This window comes from Triturus cristatus, chromosome 7, assembly GCF_964204655.1.
Source record: "Triturus cristatus chromosome 7, aTriCri1.1, whole genome shotgun sequence".
Lineage (NCBI taxonomy): Eukaryota > Metazoa > Chordata > Amphibia > Caudata > Salamandridae > Triturus > Triturus cristatus.
The window spans coordinates 1,375,794,713-1,375,816,341 of NC_140590.1; the positions used below are offsets into that span (position 1 = coordinate 1,375,794,713).

The 21,629-nt window shown below is 42.7% G+C and overlaps 1 protein-coding gene across 1 annotated transcript in view; it reads left to right on the plus strand.

Annotated features, from left to right (window-relative positions):
* Positions 1 to 19,137, plus strand: part of MAP1LC3A (microtubule associated protein 1 light chain 3 alpha) — a 134,836-nt gene extending 115,699 nt beyond the window's left edge. Inside the window, exons 3-4 of the mRNA XM_085619096.1 lie at positions 5,650 to 5,756; positions 15,064 to 19,137. Coding sequence (XP_085475222.1) covers positions 5,650 to 5,756; positions 15,064 to 15,226 — 270 coding nt within the window. The 3' untranslated portion in view covers positions 15,227 to 19,137. The remainder of the gene's footprint in view (positions 1 to 5,649; positions 5,757 to 15,063) is intronic.
* The last annotated feature ends 2,492 nt before the right edge of the window (positions 19,138 to 21,629 follow it).

Below are 21,629 nucleotides of genomic sequence, written 5' to 3' on the forward strand. Positions count from 1 at the left end.
GAAACATAGTACAAATCCTTGATGCCTGTGTTCACTTTTGTATCAATGAAAGTCAGTTGTCTTCCATAAATGGCACAGGCAAGCAAAATACTGTCCGGAGAAGATTGAGACATGCATGCCAAACCACTTTCTCATCCATAATTTATTCAGAGTTGCTCTAAATCACCACCACAACCTGCAACCACCCACTCAGACTTTATGGAAATGTACAGTGAAACTCCTCATGTTATTTTTCAATATTTATCCCTATCACACTTCAAATAAACCATGTTTCTTTAATGTGGTGCTTATGTTTCAATGCCCATGAACCCTTTCTTATATTTTTTATAGGCTCGCAAGGGCAGTCTTTAGTTCCCCTGAAGGACAACTAGCCCCAGGCCCAAAACGTTCTTTCAGGAGGGGTGGTCAGCTGTCTTCTCTGCAGCCTTTGCAATGTTTGCGAGCAACGTCTTCTTTCTGTAGCTCCTGTAAACCAGTCAGCCACATCAACAATGATGGGAACATCTTCATGAAAATGTTCATAGGCCATGTTGAACCTTGGGTCGAAGGGATAATAGCCTGAACCTGCAGGTGGATGAGCCAAGGCAGACTGGAGTCAGTGGTCTCACTTTTGCCTTTTTCGGGTTCCCTCTCTCCCTCTCCCCAAATATGTAAGAAAAAAACTTTCTCCAAAATTAACGCGATGCAGAAACAGCATGAACATGAATACAATCTTAAATATGCATTTTCTTCTTACAATGAATTTACAGTTTAAATTAAATTCAAACAAAGTAAAAATGTGCCTGACTGCGGACGATAGAACTCCTCATTGTATCCCAAGTGCAAGCTCCATGGCATCTCGTGATCTTATATTGTCTTGTTAATATTATTCACACTGTTGAGGCCTGTGGTTTATACTGAAATACCTTTGTTGTGTGTTATTTCAGGAAAGACTAGTGATATTAACAAGTAAACAAAGTTGTGTATACGCCCTTCTTAGATATTTTGTCTTTTTGTATTACAATATTAGAGTATAGATATTCTGTCACAGATTTCGTATAAGTGAGTACAAGTCACGTCTGCTGCTCAGTCCCCAAATGCCCGGGGCCCATGGTCACTTGCTGTCTTCACTCCTGTCCCTGTCCCCCACAGCACCCTTTTTTAGGTCGAGCCTGGATAGCGCATGTGCTCCTCTGCAAGGCATGCTGTATTTGAGTATGGACTTGAAGCCCCGCCCACTCTCCGCCCATATTTGTCATTCACTTGTGTCATTGTCCTTCGTAAATGCTAATTCCTGATTCGTTGATTGGCTTTTCAGTCCCTCCTTAGTAATACCTTGTCTTCATTTTTAACCTCCCATGAGGACTTGCCCTTTTACTTCTGCTGTTACACTGTATGTCTTATTTAGTCTGTAAGCACTATTTTCTTTAATGAGTTTCTCCTACTACAGGCACGACATGCTTTCCAGCAACATTCAGCGCGCCATGCGAGCTTTCACTTTCAAGCAGCCAGGGACAATGGCGGCAGCTTCTTTGAAGTGAAATAGGTCTCGCAGTTACAAGAGTTTGAGCTATTGGCATTGTAAATGACAATGCCTTTTATTTATGTGTTAATTATCAAAACAGATAAATAAAAAGCATTGTCATTTACAAATTTCAATAAATTGAACTCTCGTAAATGCGAGACCTATTGCATTGCAAATGCTTGTCTCTACAGTTTATTGTGCAGGAAAGGAATTCTCAGTACCTTTGTGTGTATTTTGGCTGACCTTTATAGAGTAGAAAACGTTTGTACCTCTAACATTCAATATGTTCCGCTTTTGCCTCCTGTACTCTTTCTCACCTCGCTTTTGGCTTCTTGTCTCTCCTCTCATTACCACCACCACTCACTTCACTGTCACTTCCGTTGTCACTTCCATATCCATCTTCTCCTTACTCCTTCTATTCTTTCTTCCTCCCCCACACACTGTCACCAAACTACTCATGTGGTACTCCTTCTGGTAACTCAATAAATTGTCCATGTGCGTTATACTTTAGTTGCTTAAGGTCCCCAAAGATATGAACATTGAGCGGCAGCCATGTTACAGTACCGTATCGCACATTTGATGTAAGGTCGCTCTTTGAGGGAATTAGCATGTAATCCAGAAAAAATGTACAAATAACCAAGACCTTAATGGTCGTGGTACCTTTCTGTAACGGAAATGGTGACTTAGTGTTTCAGCTTCACATATTTAAGCCAATCGGAGTTTGTTTGAAGCACCCTATGTTAGTGTAGTAGTGCAATCCATATTGTGCCTCCATTCTTTACCTTCTTTTTTTGAGCTTGTGGTAGCCTCTTTTGTAATAAACAGAGAACATTACATTACTTGCACGACTGCACCAGTTCTAGCCTCCTAATATCTTTTATTGTGATATTTTATAAGGTAGTCCTTCATTTTTTTAAATGGAATTCCAAATAGAGATTTGCTGTGGCTCAAAAGGCTCTTCTGTTTAAGAAATTATGTCTTGTACTCAGTAGTGCTGTTTCACTATAGACTGAACTGAGGCAGAGGAAAGAAATAGTATAAGGAGGAGTGCATGTGCCTGTGCCTGTGCATGTGCATTGTGGATTTTGGGTAATGTGGGTTGTCACGGGTCATATGTCACTCTTGAAACCAACACCTGACCCTGACTAAAAACAACTTGTAAAAGACCACAACTAAGGCAATTGGGAGTGCACAACTTGCAAATGTATATCACTAAAAGCCGTGAACAGAGTGTTCAAGTTAAGTAATCTTTTTCTTCTTCCACATGAGCAGGCCCAGGTTTTGCTATATTGGGAAAGAACGTGAACAAATATTTATGTCCATTCTATTTTAAGAAAGCTTTTCTGAAGTCAAAACTATCTAAAAAAAAAAAAAGAAACCTAGAGTTGAAAACCCTCTTGATGGAGCAGGGTTTTCTGCATCGTAACCTTTGCGTGTAATAATTAAATAAACCCCACCACCACTGGTGGTATCGACCTTTGATTATCAAAGAGAAATCAGGAGCAATCGTCTAAATCAACAATACATTATTAAAAGACTTTAAATTCAGTCAACAAAGGGAGTTAGTGTGAGTTAAAGGGTTTTATTTTAAAGTCTCGTAGCTTTTCATCTATTTAGTCTTTAGGCATTCGTTTTTTAGATTTCAGCTTCAAAAGTTGATACAGTCGGTATTTGATTATAAAATAGAATAACATATCGGTTAAAATCACAGTCAGTATAGTACTACCACAACAATTGTGTTCCATAAAGGAAACTCCCTATTTTAAAATAATTGATATAATGAGAGAAAACGTGTCAGTTCAGAAACCCAATGAAGAATTCTGATGAGGGAGAGAGAGGGAGAGAGAGAGAGAGAGAGAGAGAGAGAGAGAGAGAGAGAGAGAGAGAGAGATATCAATGCACAAGTATAAAGCCTTTGCAAATCAGACAGGAAATGTATTCTCAGTCATAATTCAACAGATGTATAGAATTAGGCTACGTAACCTCTCCTCATGTAGAGAAGTTTAGGCGATCAGAGAGAAGCCTCTTTTCATAATGTTGGGGAAAGGAATTCTGCCCTAATCTAGGAACACACACTAATATAAAGACACAAATTCTGAGTTGCAACATTATTCTCTTTCGACTTCTTCATCCACCAGTGGAATATCAGCAGACCCCTAGGAACAAGTTCACTCCTCATGCTCTCACCGGAGCATAATAGACTTTCAGACATTAGTCATTGAAAGGTTACAACGTTCTCTTGTGGTCCAAAACTTTTTCCCATGAATCACTCTTCATGTCATCTTCCCCTCCCGGTGAGAACCTCCAGTGCTTAATTTGAGCCTGTGGTTTCTGGTGTTCGGCACTGGCACTTGTCTGCACCGGCACTTAGGACAGTGTGTGACATGGTTGAACTGTTTGTCTAATTTAGAGATGAGCACAACAGTTGTGCATTAATTCAATGTACATTAAAATGACTAAAACCTGCCACCCTAGCCATTCTTATAGGTTTTGGGTCTGGAATAGTCTGAATTGTCACACTTGTAGGGTATGATGGATAATAGTTGTTTTGGTACTGTGATTGGGAGTGCTGACGGGGGCAATTGGTGGCCCAAGCTGCAGTAGCCACCTGACGAGAGACCTGGCACTTATTCTTTTTTACAAATTAAGCACTGAGAACCTCACTATCAATTGTCTAATACAAAACAATTGTCGTGTCACTAACAAACAGTAGACTTTAGAAGTTGCAACATCTTCAGTAAAGAGAAGAAAAACCTATTGGACAGACAACCTTTCAACGTGAAAAACAGTTGTTTCCGTGATGTGGTCTAAAGGCTAGAGCGGTCGACCTCGAAGCTGGGGAACCGGGTTAGAGTCTCAGCAGAGACGATCAACATCCTGTGAGACTGGGTAAATCACTTAATCTCCACGAGCCTAACAAAATGAATGTGTCCGTCTGTAACGCAACTGGTGCTTATGTAAAGCCCTCTGATACCTTTGGGTCAAATTTGCACTATATAACACCCCCCCCCCCCCTTAAAAAAGCATTATTTTTCAGTTAACATGGCATCGACAGTTAGGCTAACATATTTCAGCACTTTATTTACGTGTATGCCACTAACATTTAAGTGTGGTTACCAACGTTTTTTTAGCATATGCTTTATTTAAAGAGAACTTGTGCACATTACTAATATAAGCATTTGAATAGCAGATACAATTAGCTGCAGCATGTATGTTCTTTAGTCAGAAATGCACCTTGTCTTAAAGCATCTCTCATGCAGTCTTATATTTGTGAGTATTGTACAAAAGATGCCAGAGACTACATTTATCATTTGTAATGATCTATAGGGCAAGCATTCCTGATCATCCTACTCTTGTTTCAGTAGAGGTGACTGATGAATAGTGGCTCAGAGCGGCAGAATTTAAAATCTTTTTTAAAAAATTACTTTATTTCAGTTTTTGAACAACAACTGAGCAGTTGCGCATAGTATAGACACATATCACTCCAATAACTCCCACATGGTGACAGAGTCCAGCGTCATATCAATCATACATGTGCATTTACGAGAAAATATGACTTTAAATGCATGCTTTACATTGGACACATATGTAATATCCATCACACAGGATTACAGTATCAGAATTTAATCAAAAACATTAACCAGTTATGTAGTCAAGGTACCAACATTCTCAATAACCAGTCGTAATCATGTCTTCAATAATCACGTTAGCCACTCTCATGCAATTTTTACACAAATCACTGAGAATATGGTCCATATAAAAAGTAAGAAAATAAATTAAATTAAATGGAAATACATTGTCATAGAGACATAACCTGCATTAGCACAAACCCAATGCATCACAGTGTGTATTGCTTTTCAAAGCAGTTACATTTATGTTGAGTAGGGCTGGAAAGTGGCTGGCGATGTGGATCTGTCGACTACATGGTTTATGCAGATATTTTGATTGCGCAACCCAGCCACTGAGTGGCACATCTACTTTTTTGTGCAGGTTGCTGGTGAATGGTGCATGTGCCATTCCTGAGACTGTGTGAATATATATTTGTAACCTTTCTTCTACCATCACTCTCTTTTATCAGCCTGAGCTCTAATTATTGTACACGTGCCAAGCAAGAATATGCAACATTGACCTTTGTGTCCCAACAGGTAATCATTGAAAGGTACAAGGGGGAGAAGCAGCTGCCAGTCCTGGATAAGACCAAATTTCTAGTCCCTGACCATGTTAATATGTGTGAGCTGGTGAAAATAATCAGGTGAGTGAGGAAAATATAGTCTGTCTTTGTCATGACAGTTTTGTTGACACTCCGATAATGTGCAACATCAAAATAAATCCCAGAACTGTTTGCAATTAGTAAGTCCTTTCGAATGTGCTTGCGTTCAGTACTTTGCTCCTGTGTGTGTATTAAGCTTGAGGGTGATTTAGTCTGAGCACAGCTTAGGGTCGTGATCGCTATCCATGACCAAAGACACAAGAGATGGGGATCCATGACCAACCATGACGCGGTCACAGGCGCCACACAGTTTGAATCCCGAAGCCTTCTTAGACATGATGACCAACACACCAAAAAAGGTCGACAAAATGTCAAAAAAAGTATGTCAAAATATGTAATGGGGTAGCTCTCTAGGAGTGATTTGCGCTGACTGGCACAGAAAGAAAAGAACTGACGTCAGCACGCCGGGTTGGCGCCTATATAGACACCACGGACGCCACAATGACTAAGACGCCATCTGTAGACAAAGTCATATAATCTCCCTCAGTGTACTCATACATCAAGCCATTAATATAAATAATCTCACAGGAAAAAGAGAAAGTACTCTTCCAATTCCTGTCCCCCAAGGGTAGGCGGAAGGAAGAATCGAACAGAGAGACAACAATGAAAATAACCTCAAGCAAATGTTAGGAACCAGTCTTCCCCAGACATTACATGAAACTCCACATCAGTTATTATCTCAGGTCTAAGTCAATTTGCTTACAGATTAAGTTCTACCGAAAAATCCCTGCGGAGTCCATCTGGGTGAAAGTGTATAGCTTATCCTGGTGCTTTACTCTCTAACCGCCTGCAAAACTCACTGAAACAGTAAAACCACATTTCACCATTTATTTTTTGGCCTTCATCATGGCCCTCTTCAGAGCCAGAGTGCCTATGCTGAGATCAGGAAAGAAAAGAAGTGTGCCTTGATGCACCTTTACTGTTCTCTTGTGCATTGGTGCGCAGAGGATGTACTCTCTCCAGTCCTGAGGCTGCCCCTCTATCATGACTGTACTACCCATTAGGGTAGTCACTTCTCTCCTTCACACAGGCAGACTGTATACTTTACAGATACTCAAAGGATCAGATCCCTCCTGCTCACCATCCAGGCCTCGGAGCACCTTAGTTGATCATTCTCATATGCCTCCATAGCTTAAACCTAATTTATTTTCAGTCTTCCCTGCTTTCTGTTCCATCCCGGGACTTGCTCATGGAAACCTTCCAGCCTCTTTTTCCCTTTATGCTCTGCCACCTCTATAGTCCTGATCTTTCCCAGTAGTTTTGACCCCTGTGTCATTATGTAGCGCAGCACTAATTGTTTACCTCAACTCTGGATATGCCTTCCTCTGGATATGCCTTCATCACTTTCCAGGTGCCCCACTGCCACCATTTTCTGCTTGGGCGCCTTGTTGTGTTTGTTGAAAAATACTTTCCATGCCTTCCTCTTCTTGGACATCGCTGTGCTTGTCAGTGAAGCCACTTTCCAAAGCTGGGCTGGGGTCTCTCATTGCTGCTCCTGCATAGGCTGTTGTGATATCCAAATATGAAAGGTCCTTGTGTGTTCAAATAATAGGGGGCCACCATAGCTGATTGCCCCCCCCCCCCATGTGTATGGCCCCGACTTGGGGCCTGATTTAGATCTTGGTGAAATTTGTCCTGCTGTCACTTTTCAAACGGTTTCACCACCTGCCTGCTTGGCAATTCGCCCACTCGACTTGTTGGCAGGTCCAGGGGCGAAAGACCGCCAGAGTCCTGCCACCACCTGCAGGAATCTTCACCCGCGTTGACGGTGCCATAGGTAGAAGCGTCTGGTGGCGGGAGCCCAGCCAAGGATTCCACCAAGCTAATTTTGATGTGCCTTTCCTTTGAGGCAACTGTGGCGGGAATACCTCCTACCTTGAGTTAGAGGAATTGAAGGAAATTAGGTAAAACATAACTTTTTTCCTGTTTTCCTCTTCTATTTCTGTCTTGTACCACATCGTCCAGGTTCCTTTTTGCTGGTCCTCACCATGGAGCTCTGTTGAGTCTGCATGCCCACTTTTCTCTGGTCTTCACAGTAGTTCTGCACTCCTGGCCTCCCGAAACCTGTCACCTCTGGGAGCTGGTAACATTAGAGGTTGCCACCACTGTTTACCGCTGATCAAGCCTCAAAGTCTGATGTTGTGAACAGGGCTGGGGATCATGCAGTGCACCAGGTGGGGTCTAGCTCTTAGATCTAGAAATTGATTCCAACTGCCATTAGCCCCCGAACTCTGCTGTATCCAGTTTGGAGGCTCAGGCGAGCCCAGGAGCACTCATCAGGACATCGTGGGAGCTCTAAGACATGGTTTCCAGCTCCACCGCAACCCATCTGGGGGTATTTATAAGACAATGTAAAGAGTATGGACTATGTTTTAACGGTTGCAAAAAAGTAATGAGCATCTGGGCCAAGATTGGCAAGGCCCAGCGCTATTTGTGCTGTGCACAGCTCAGTCATGGGCTATGTGCCTCTCTAAATAGTACATATTACTTTTCTACAGCCCTCCTGTATTTTCACCAAGTGCTTCAAGATTAAGTTTGTGTGTTGCCCACACAGAGGATCCTTGGCGCCCACCATAAGATGTGTTCAAGGGTGTGGATGAGATAGGAAATACATGACTACTGTTGTGAGGAGTATGGCCGCTATTGTTCCAACCCATTCTATAATCCCAGTATTCACTGCACCTGACACATTTTTCGTAACTGGTAGAATTCTGTAAAGCAGGAAGAAACTGTATGATGGCGCAGTTTCCAGTTGCAGCTCAAAGTGGATGCAATGAACCTAAGGAATGAAGATCAGAGGGTGATTGTTCTGCTTGTCTACCTGTCCTTCTGTCCATCCATCCACCCTCATGAGAAGCTGCTTCTTGGAAAATAACTCTTTTGCCATCTTTTCCAGCTTTAGTTCAGGAAACATATCCACATAGTTTTATGGTTAATTCAAATTAAAAGTTTCTCAAAAAACATTGCTAAAGCTAGTTGGTCTTGTCTTTCTAATGCGAGAGCTAGAAAAATATTGAAAATGCTGGAGGGAAAGCAAACACGTCTTAAGGTATCTCAAGACTGAGAATTGAATTAAGTAATTTTAATCTTTATAAACACCACAGAATATTTTCAAATTTTCACACAAGAAAATCTGAACAGAAAAAAACAATCCTGTGGCACCAGCTCATAAATCACACAGAGTACTAGTTGCAGGTTCTTAAAAGAACATAGAAGCGATCTAAGGGAATGTTACAATTTAAAGGCGAACACATGCCATCTACTTTCCGCACAACTTTGAACTAGAACAAATGCTCTGGCTAATTGCTGTTCTGCATCAGCCCATGGGAGTTGATTTATGGGCCTCTGGATGAAGACATCTCCTCTCCATTCACTCTAAGTAAGCCTTCTGCCTCAAATGCATGCAGAGTGAGTGCACCCACCTGGCCCGCGTAGCATCATAAATGCTGCCTTTGTTTGCCAAAGCCTGGGGTTTCATGCAACATGGGCTTTCATAAAAACCAGACCAATTAAGCTTGATCTTTATTCAGGTCCGGCAAAAATAAATCAGTTGCTGTCCTTCTGAATTTGAGATGGGACTTGTGGAAACAACACGGATAGCTTGAGGGCGTTGGGTTTGAATCGAGAACCAGCAAATTTCAGACTGAACACAAAAACACATGCACTCACCTGGAGTGACGAAAGTAAAAGAAAATCCATTGACTTATACAAGTTGTCCTGTCACAAGGATATATAAACAAGCATTGGCATAGCCAATAGGTCTCGCCTTTGGGACCTTATAAATGTGTATAGAGAGAGCTATTCGCTTTGCCAATGTTTTAAAAAAGTGACACAGTTGAAGACTGCATGAGGCATGTTATGCCACTTACAAGAGATTACTACTCAATGGTCTTTAAAATAGCATATTAGAAAAAAATAATTAGGTCCCGAGATGCAGCTCGAATGTCTGTAAAACGCAATTTTACTCAAATGCAGTTGCTTATGTTGATTAGGAAAATCGTTTCCAAGAAGATTTGTCAATTGCTAAAATGTCAAATTACCACTGACATTAAAAGAGCTATTGAAGAAGAAAATGTGCATAATAATGTGCATAGTGTCTCAAAGCCTAAAACACTATATTGTGTCGTGCTCTGTAAATCCCCTCTTGTCCCGCTGCACAGCTCTAGCACAGTAACACTGCTGACACAATGCTCTCAATTTTCATGAGGTCTATGTGCGAGTTGGTCATCCAGTCTGGATTTTCTCATTGCATTGTGCAATTTGCAGCCTTGGGTTTTATACTGTGATAAAAAACGGAGAGATTTAGAATGCAAATAAAAACTTGGACTGGAAGAGCTACCCCATATGGCCCTGGGAGGCATTGAGTGCACTGTGTTATTTTAGACCAAATGTAGAGGTGTGCTGAATAAAAAAAAACTCACTTCTTGTGTATTCCAAGAAGATGCTGGACTGAAAGCAAACAGAGACTTAACAGAAACAGCCCCCGGAGTGAATACAGCCATTCGAGAGACAGTGCTTGCACTGCCGAGGCTCGCCCTAAAAAGCAACCGCAAGCTGGTAATGCATTATTCCATATGATATCCACAGTAGGCACAGACTTGAAATCTACTCTTTCACGTGGTACCCAGATACATCCCTTCACAATGGCAAATCTGCAGTTGAGAAGCGCTTTTAAAGTCAGCTTGCTGTAAAGTCAGCTTGTAAAAAGGACAGGTTCAATGAAGGTGTCGTGGCTCCCACGTGTAAAAGCGCAGCGAATAAAAGAGGAGCACTGCAGACAAGCCGTGTTTTGATCAGATTCACAAAATAACAATGCTCCACATGGCAATGTCCTCCAATCTTGGTAGACAGAGTCCGTTTTGGAGAGAGACAGCTGGGTGATGAGTAGAAGAAGGCAGGAAAGTGACAGGCGCTTATAAGAAGTAAGCCTGAAGGCAAGGGGCAAACTGAGGATGACTAGGGTGGTGGAAGGAGATGGGTGCCTTCACCTCTTGCAATAGCAGGCAGCCAAGGGTGCTTGCCACTGCACAAGGCACTGTGTGACTGGCACCATGTGTTACATTATTCGACATTATCGGCAGGGCCGTTTCTACCATTAGGCAAGACTAGGCGGCCGCCTAGGGTGGCAAAAGGGGGTGGGCGGCAAAAAACATGAGTTTGGGAATATCGAATGCATTAATTCTTTTAGCCTGGATGACATGGGGAGAGAGTGATGGTAGTAAAAGGGAGGGGGCGACATTTTTCAATTCTTGCTTAGAGCGGCAATAAACCTAGAAACGGCCCTGATTATCGGCTCTCGGTCACCCGATATCATGCGCCTTAATAAATCGCGGGGCTGCAGTCTGTTAAATATACATGCTGTGCTCCTGTTTATTAATGTAGCTAACTGCAAAATAATTGAACAACGCAAGTTGATGTTGTTACCCGACTTTCTTTCTGATAAGAATTGCTCAGTGATGTCTGTGCAATACAAACGGCACTGTGAGCAGCAATAGAAACACTTAAAGGTCTATTGAAATTATTATTTTGGAGAATGGCTTCCCTGTACTCAGTATTTTTTCATGTTATATACACTGCTGATGAAAAATGTGCTGTAAGCGTTTCAATATGCGTACAAACAATGCACCATGCCGCAAAGTACTCGAGAAATTAGAAGCTTGCAGCAGTGCCTGGTGAAAGCATATGTGTTTGGGTGTGTGAAGTAAACATTAAATTAAAAGTGAATAAGAGAGGTATGTGGAGCACAGAGGCACGAGAGAAAGGAAGTTGAGGGCAGACAGCAAGACACACCGAGGTGAGGCAGGATAAGAGGGCTGGGTGGGGAGAGAGTGATATTCAGGAGAATGTAAGCAGGAGGGGAAGAAAGAGAATCCAGCAGGGGAATGCGATGACTAGGGAAACCGTAGTGAGCTAAGGCCAAGTAGTAAGTCACACAGAGGCGCGAGGCAGGAAAAGAGGGCTGGGCAGGGAGAGAGAATTGTTTAGGAGAAAGTGAGCGCGTGCGAAGAGCGATCGGTAAGAAAGGCAGTCACGGGCCTAAGCGAGAAACAAAAGGGGGGGCACAGGAGGGTGAGCCAACACGAAAGGGGCGAAGGTAAGGCGACCGCTGCAAGAAACCATAACAATAAGCAAGGCACGTGAAACAGCATAATGCTCATACAAAAGGAGAATAAATATTAATCTCCACAGACAGCATATACACTACTGAAATAACACGCCACCCCTCCCCTTCCTTCGCGACCGCCACGCCAGGAAGCAGTAAAAGACGGTATCTTCCTCCACTCTAGCAAGGGTTTGCATTATCTCAGATACGTAATCTTTACACATGTTTATAGGACGCAAGAGCCCAACCACCTTTTGGTAGTTTTGAGAGACTCGCTAGTCTTTTACAGTGCCCCATTTTTATGCCTTTAATGTTAAATACACAATGACACTCACTAGATCCTACCAGTAGGGGCCACCTTTCGTGTAACATACGAACCAATAATTTACAATGCAACAATAAGCTGTAAAACATAAACAAGCAGGATCGCTGGGGTGTGTGTGCAGGAAAAAGAGGACCGGGGCAGATGTAGATAAAAAATAGTCAACACACGCCCATTTGATCTCCATCTTCATGAACAACAAATGCGACGAGATAAGAATTACGGCCCAGTGTTTACACAATAGATCACAGGAGTGAAAACATAGAGCGCTTTTTTGTGTAAACTGCTCTTAGACAATGAAAAACAAGCGCGGCCGCTAAAGTGAAAGCAACCGCGCTGTATTTAGTTAGAAACCTGATCCACGACGAGGAGTGCAACTGCCTCCCTGCGCGTCGCTGCTCACTTCCGAGAGCAAAACGCCGTGGGAGTGAACATTAAAAAAGGAGGTGGGACATACACCTGCCTTTAGTCGTTTGTGTGCTTTCATTAGTGAAAGACACATGCAAAAGCCAGCCCTATGTGTGGGAGGAGTCAGACCCACACGGAGTAGTTTAGAGTGCTCAGAAGAAGCCTCGCAGAGCAGCGCATGCGCGCTGGCTCAGGCTCGACCTAAATAGCTATGCTCCAGGTGAGAGACCAACACAAAAAGAGGAAGAAAAGCCTTGAAATAAGAAGCAAGCAAATGCAATTGATAAGAAAGCCAACAAATGAAAATCAGTGGGCTGACCCACAACCCACTAAATTGTATTTTATTATTGTACTTTATTTTTTATTTTATTATTGTACACAATGGGTGTTAAAGAAAAGACCACTAAAAGCTAAAATTCATATTCATGGTCCTGTTCCTATACTCACTACCAGTTCGTTTGTGTGGTTCATAATTTATTTTGAAACCAAAGATCAATAAATGTATAGAAAAGAATTGAAACTGAGAGAACATTGGGAACCAGGCATCCCACCATGTTTTGAACTTATGCAGCTTATTGGTTAAACTATTTTTCTGCTTCCTACGTATTATGAGTATCTCTGAAAACTCCCCTCCTTTCTTCTAATTCAATATACCTTCGGAATATTTTTTTATTTGATGCACGTTACTGATTTTCTCTCGATTCGCAGTGGATTTTTTTGGTGTGGAAGAGACTGAACCAAAAGGTTCCAGGATCCCAGATTTTTAGGTCTCGCCTGACCCAGCGCATGCGCTGGTCTGGCGAGACTTATTGAGAGGGCTTCAAAAAGTGCTACCAGGCCAGCGTAGAGCTACAGTGCATGTGCGCGGGCGCGCGCCGCTTTTACCGCGATTACTTTCACTTTCGTGGCCGCTTGGCATAGCCAATAGGTCTCGCTTTTGGGACCTTATAAGTATTCAGTTATGCAACTGTTGCATGGCTAAACACTTATAAGGTCCCAAAGCGAGACCTATTGGCTGTGCCAATGCTTGTTTTGCCTATTTTTCAGTTTGAACACCTTAAATGAGAGTGCTGTGTTCTAGCGAAATAAAGGTATTGTGGTCACGCTGTACCCCTAAAATCTTGCACCTCAAAAGCACAACCATGGATTGGGTGGATCAGAGACAGTGTTAACCTCAATTTCATTAGGCAGCATGTCCCAAGTTAAGGTACAAAATCAGCATACCAAAAATACAATAAACTAAGAATGGAAAGAGTCGATAAGTGATTTCTAGGGTGGAAATCGAAATTTATTACGGTATACTATGTAAATTTAAGAGATATAAGACAAAAAGTTGAAGCACAGATGCAGCAAATCTCAGTTAAATGTATACATTTATTACCGTAAAGGCTCTCAGTAATTGGACAATACAGAACAATTGGCAAAATTACAAATATGCTGCCAAATCAGTAAGAAATCTGACAGCATCCCTAGTAGAACCTAAAGATCATGTGGCTCACCCTCCAAAATCGAGGGTTTAGACAGAAAATGTCCTAATAGAAGAGCATGGAAAGTGTAGACTCATTGGTGTGAGCAAAGAAATACATTTTCAACAAATCAGATTACAGACTTTAAAATCGTCATACAGCCCTACCATCTAAGTAAGCACTAACCCACTACATGAATATTGATTGATTGATCTAACCAAATATCCTCCGGAGGTGTCAGAACAAATTAGTTATATAAACAACAGTGAACCATTAACCCCTTTAGCGCGGCGCGGATTACCGCGCTTTGCTGAAGGGTTCTTGCGCGGGCGGGGCCGTGACGGAGCGGTTCCGTCATGCGCACAGCGCGACCGACGCGCATGACGGAACCGCTCCGTCACAAGCATCGAAAGGGTTAAGAAGGAATGGAATGCTGCATGTAAGCGGAAGCGCCTTGGACAAATGTTACATTAGTGAGCTCATGCTAGAGAGTTTTCTTCGATAACAGTGTCATTCAGAGATAAACAAACATGACTTGCTTGACTAGCTGTAGCAGAATAAACCGTGAACGTGGCCTTCATTTTGGACCAAATGGCACAGAGGCCTAGCTCAGGCCTAGTTCCCATAAGCCAGGAAAAGCACCTTAACAGGTCACATCAATATTGTTTTAAAAGCAATAGTACCACACGTTAATTCAAGTGTAAATTACTATTCTGCACATTGTTAATGATGCACATTTTTTAATGCGCAAAAGCTTCCTCACCATTAGCTGATTTATTGTAACCACATTTTATTGAATTGTGATAAAGTTATTGTGCTCATAAGAACATTATAATGAAAGCCAATTTCTCTAACAGTTTCACATTTATCTGTTTTATCACTGATTTGAATCACTGGTTATCAACATTAGAGCTCTTAGAAGAACCTTGACTAGTGTGTGTTGCTGTGCAGTTACAATGTCTCATGTGTGGCTTTCTACTTACCTTCTAGGCGGCGTCTCCAGCTCAACCCAAACCAGGCCTTTTTCCTGCTGGTGAACCAGCGCAGCATGGTGAGCGTCTCTAGCTCCCTGTCTGAGATCTACGAGCAAGAGAAGGATGAAGATGGCTTCCTATACATGGTGTACGCTTCGCAAGAGACCTTCGGCTATTGATCTGTGGACTGGATGAACGAGCGCAGGCCGCCAATATAAAGCCAGATTGCTACCATTGTCAAGCAAGGGAAGAGTGAGGCTGAACATAGGACAGAATGGACAACAGCGGATACCAGTCCTCTCCCTTGTTACACTGCAAAAAATAAAAACCCCAAACACACCCCCAACGCCCAGCTGATAGGTGTTTGGCCAAGGCCAGAACTGAAGAACAACAATGTAGGAGTTTTGATCATTTCAGGCACTTTTTTATTTAGCCCTCAACTACAAACTGTTCATTGCCCCTTGCGCTGTATCTTTATATGTTAACTTTGTTTGAAATATACTGAATCACGTTTTGGCAAAATGGTAGATTAGCAAAGGAATATTTCCAAACTTTTGTGTCAACAACAGTAGCTTTCCCAAGTGAGAGATCGTTAGCAGCAATTTTCTGGAAACTTTGCACAATTTCTTCGTGGAAAAACAGATGTGACTGAGCAGTATGGGGCTTCCTGAAATTGTTCTCGCTTTGTGCTTTTCTCTTAGAGCTTGTGTTGGGGCGGTCTAGGGCCTGTACTGAGGGCTCTTCGCTGTGCTTCTTGATGCGTCCTGCTTCTTTCAAAGAGGGCAAATGAGGGCCGGTGTGCATAGATTCACTCGCTTATCAGATACAGTTCAGCTTTAAAGATTTCTGTATCGAGACAGGCCGATACACTTTGGATGACCAATCACCTTAGTAATTTTAGATGAACCCCAGTTACCCAGTACCCCTATTTTCAGAACAAACATGCTAAAGTAGGTGGGGATTGAGATGGGACTAAAAATATCATTGCATGTATTTCTTCGTCTAATTTTTCACTTTTGGGCTTTGCCACCAGTTCAAAATCAACTCTTGCTCCCGAAGTGGGTACCTTCCTCTTTGCCCCAAACCATTAATCGTTTGTTGACACTGCAGCCTGCTCAAGACCTGACAGTCTCGTTGGACTGAAGAACTGTACCTCCGCCATCTTAGCATGTGTTGATTTTATGTGCATATCAGCCAGTGGTGCTACTGGTCCCATTGGTGTGCTTTTTTTTTTTTTAGAACTGTGGATACAGTATATCTACTAATGTGTTTGTTTTTTTCAAAATTACTGTGCCTCCTATGTAGATAGCAAAGCTTCTTCGCACTTTAAAAAATATTAGTACTGGTTTGGGTGTAATTTATCCAAGTTTACGGTATGAATGGCTTTTTTGTTTTTCTCACTTTTTTAAACATTTAAAGGTTTTCTGTTGGGTTTGAAGAGGCATTGTCAGTCCTGACTGGTTTGGGATGTGCGTAGAGTTGGCACTGTACTTGAACTATTTAGTGGTAACAGGGCCCCGAGATGCGCTTCTCACCCAACCACCTCTTCCTCTGTAAGCAAAAAAGTAGTGACAAGTCCATGATGCTTCCAGCATCAAAACTCGTGGATTCCTATTTGCCTTCTTGAAGGAGAGGCAAAGGGAGCGGAAACAGGAATGCACTGAAGTTCAGTTGAGCACAGCAGTTCAAACACTCATGGTTCAATCACCAGGTGCCAGCAAAGCAAAAAGATTCTGCCCACCTTTATCGCCCAGAACCTTCCAGCAATAGATTGGGAGTTGATGTTGTGGTGCTTTGCTGGGATGATAGACCATATTTGGGTGTCATATTTTCACACCCTAGTCAGGGCACATATAATGCTACACTCTAAAGGTATTTTGAAGCCACGAGCTCCAGACTGTGTCATCCTCCTCCCTGCCACCATCTTAGATGAACAAAAACCGAGATTTCCCAAACAGGCGTCCCTGACGACCCTGTCCAGGTTCTGCTAATGGTTTCCTTGCTTTGCTTCTCTTCATGGATATTACTAGCTACCCGTCCAAACACACCAAACCGTGTGGAACCTGTGAATATCTGCAGGCGACAATGATAAACATATCTTAAAAAGTGGCTCCGTCCTCTGTGTCTTGCGCTGGTTAAAGGAAAAACAGAATCTCTAAGTCGGGCATCTGCAGAGACAGAATTTTTGTGCCTAGCTTTAGGAACATGCCATAACCAGGGGCTAACCCTTAGTCAGAGAGTTAAGATATTGGCAAGTAAATTGCAAGACCCATTTTTGTCAGTGGTTTCCCGTTGCAGGCGATGCACAACCTAAATAGCTTTGTTGTAGTCGAAGATTACTTTGCAAAGGCCAGTTTCAGCTTATGCTTGTAGTTGTGTTTTGCTGACAGCTATCAATGGAAATTAATGTATCCATTGAAGGAAAGGAGTTCCTCGGAGAGTTGCCTGGCGCTGTTCAAGCATGGCCTAGGAGGTTATTTTAAAAAATAAGCAAAACTTGGTGCAGCTGCTGCATGAAAACCTGATGCACATGTAGAAATGTGAGGAATTCAAGTGAGGCAAAACTAGAATAGCAGTCTGCGAAAACCTCAATGGATTTTACCACTAAAAGGCATTGTTACCCAAAGCAACAGCTTTGATGGGATGGCCCTAATTTACACTACACCGGTCTGTAGGATTTTGGACATTCAGAAGGATTCCTCATAGGCGATGCTGTGCCTCTCCAAGGAAGATGAGCCAAGCATCCCCCAATCCATATATTGTTTGCCTACAGCACCTGCAAGCAAGATTTACTTAAGAGAATTATTAAAAAATCAGGCTCTACTCCTATTTTCATAATTCTACATGGAATGGCTCATGTTGCAGAAGACCTGCTTCATAGTGGTATGGTTTGTTTGTGGTACTAGTACCACTATGTCCTTCAGCTTCAACTAGCTAGAAGGAGGCAGAGGAACAAAGAACTGCTCTTGTTCATTGTAGAAAGTTAACATGTTGAACTTGTTAACTAAATGTCGTGCCAACTGAAAAGTGTAATTAACCTTTTTTTTAGCCTCGAAAGAGAAAATTTACCCAGTAAGGCACTCCCAAATGGAGGTCAATTTGCCTACAAGAAATCAGTCCATCTTTGAACATGTGAACCCTGGTAACAAGGATTGGATTCGACCAATTTTTATTGTGGCTTGGTGATGCCGTGGAACTTTTTGGGTGGAGGGATCTGCCACGCGGAGTCAACAACTTGGCAATTTAGAGGAGGGAATGGTAAAGGTGGGAGCTTAAAACCTTTTGGTTGGAAGATGGCCTGCCAAGTTTACCCATTAGATATTGTAGTAGTTCGCGATTGCCAATGCAGGACAACAAGGGCAGGGTGACAAGACAGATTTTGAGGCTAATCACCAACCATGTAAATGATGTCTAATTAGATTTAAATATGGCATGGATCTGTCTTTTAAGGACCAACGTTGTGGCCCTCAGCTACAAACGGGCCAAGAGACGCAGTGGTATACATGCGTCACTCTTCAAGTTGGTCTGAAGAGGTAAAAGAACTGCTAGCTGATGGTCCCTAAGCACATACACCATCTTCAATCAGATCCGGCCATGGATTCGAAAGGAATAGCTACCAGTTTGCTGAACATCATGTGAATTTTTGTTGAGCATAGGCCTTTGTAGGCCTAGCTTGTGTGATATTTATATAAAAAAGTAAAGTTTTAACATACACAAGTAATGCAGCACTCCCTTCTACGAATTAGAAAATCCATACAGCAAGGAAAAAGGGCATATATTTCTGTTGGCTCAGGCTTGTGTCAAATTATGCAATCTCTCTCCTCCCCACCCGTGCCCGCTCCCCAAACCAGCCTGTACTAAAAAAAAAGCGCATTTTTTACAATCGTTGCAGACCTTGATGGACTTTAACTTTGCCTCTCTAAAACCTCTCTTTCTGCATTCTGGTTGGCCCTTCTGTGTTTTAAGGGACGGTTCACTTGAAAAATAAATCTGCTGATAATTGTAAATCAAAACATTTTCCTTTTTTCCATGTACCAAAAATATATGTAAATGAAACAAAAAAATTAAATAAAATGTATAGACGATTCTACATTTTTGTTCTGTCATAGAAAGTATTTTGTTTCACTTGTTAATTTCTGACCACTTAATCATAACCTCACAATTTGATTTTTCCACATAAACAAGCCATCAAAGAGTGGGCATCAACTTAGGTGGGTATGTAATGAGGCCCACCTACAAAATGATTCATGCCTCAGCACCTTCAGATATTATTTGACATTTAGTTTGGTCTGAGAATCAGCAACACTTAGTAGACAATGTCAAAGTACCTGAGTGTATGTAAGTGGCGCATGGTTATTTCAGGGTGAAAAAGAGAACATAGGGCCAGATGCATCAAGCATTTTTCCCCTCGCAAATGTGCCGAATCGCAGAATCGGCCCATATGCAATTCGCAAAAAATGCTTTTCCGATGCAGCAAACACAATTTTGCAATTCTGTAACCTGTTACCAAATGGGTTTGCGATTCGCTATTTGGAAGGGGCGTGTTTAGGGCGTATCTTCCGAATAGCAAATCCTAACGGTATGCATGAATGTTTTGTGATCGTGAATGCGGTCGCAAAACATTTGCATTTTACCAGCTCGTTAAAGTAGGTGGTAACTCATTAGCAAATGGGAAGAGGTCCCCAAGAGATGACGACCCCACCAATAGGAACAGGTTATATGAGTACCAGTTATACTAAACAAGTATGCATTCATTTTTTGATTTTAGGCACGGGGAGATTAGGTGATTTGATCAGAGTCACAGAATGTTGAGTGCTGACGCAGAGACAAGAACTAGAGAACCAGGCTCTAAAGTCGGTAGCTCTTACTGATAGGGATAGCCTCACTTACCAACTGGGAAATGCTGCAGATCTGGTGTAGTGGTCTCTAGCAGTGCCTTGTTAAACTGCTTGTTTCAGGGCTACTGCACTGGTATTGTTATACTGATCGGCAGGCGCTGATCCTCTTTCTTGACATATTCATGGGTCTCAGTGCAGTTTGTGGTCTGAGCTGAGTGTCGCTGATGCAGCCGCCAGTCATGGACACTCAGGCTGGTCTGAACCTTTAAAGACAGTGATGCAGCGCTCACCCGTACAAATCTGTTCCGCTTTTACCCCCAACACACATGGCAGGAGGGCAGGTAAAATGTTGCTTATTTGCCAAGCCCCGTGGCGCCTACGATGTGTTGTCTTGGGGGGCGGGGGCAGGCTGCTTAATTGTTGGGGGAGGAGATAGAACTTTCAAAACACTGTGGGGTTGCATGTGGCCCGGGATGAGGTACCACTCTCATTTCGGCAGGGGCAGCAAGGTAAAACAAAAGCTGCCATCTGCCGCCTCAGAGCCATTCAGACATACTGCTTGCACAGAGGGCAAAAGTCACAACAGTCAAGGTACGGCCCCCAGGATCATTGTAAGAGCGCTGCTCGGACCTCCGGATTGTATTTGTTTATGCCACAGGCTGCGATAGACCACCTGGTACGCAGCTCCTTATAGCTACAGCGTTGTCAACGAGCAGTATTTTGAGAGACAGCACACTTACAGAAACCACGCTTGCTGATTAAATGGAAGACTAATTAGGCACGCATTGTGGGGTGGACCTGGGGTGTCTAACACATTTTAGTGCGGTGCTGCGGGAACAACACTAAAATGCGTTAGTCTAGCACCTGATGTGTGGGACTTGGCAGGACTGCGTCCTAATGCTTCATTTACAATACCAGTGTTCATCAGATGAGCTAGACTTTTTATTACATGCTTACATGATACAATGATCATATAAAGCTTAGGTACTCAAAGTGTGTCCCTCCTGACTTTCACACGCAGCCCCCAGCTTGGTTCTGTATAAAGTAACAAAAATGCTCATAACACTTTTTTATTATAACTTTTTAACATGCTGCACAGCAGCCACACTGCCCTACAACATAGCTTAAAGATATTGGCAAAGCCAATAGCTCTGGCTAAACGCTTATAAACGCCCAAAGCCGAGACCAATTGGCTATGCCAGTGCTTCTTTCTGTTGTCTGTGATTGAACAAATAAAGTAATTGCAGCCACCAAGGAAACATGAGGGAAGCATTTGTGCCTGAAATAACCTGGTGACGGGAATACAGGCTCTGCATTGGTCATTGGATCGAGAGTTGGCGAGACTCAATAAACATAAGATGGCGGTCATTCAGCCGGACTCTGGGTCCTTCAGAGGAAGTTAAGTGTGTCTGTGCTGCATCCAGGACAGTGGTTATAGCCAGAGCAGGATGGAGAGATCCAGCGATCATGGGCAGCCATCCAGGAAATCTGAACTGGTAAGGGATGAGGTCCACTCGGCCGAGACTCCATGGAGCTGTCAAGCAGATCCTGTACATTGGATAGAGTGGGACTAAGAGATGAATGGACAGTAGCTTTGAGGAGACTCCTGCCTAAATCGAGAAGATATTATCCTAATTGTGGTGAACCAAAGGTCTAGGCTGAAGGTCTTCAAAAGTGTTTTCTCTGAGGCTCTTTAAGCAAAGTGTTTAGACGTCGGGCCCCCTTACAAAACTTAATGGTAAGG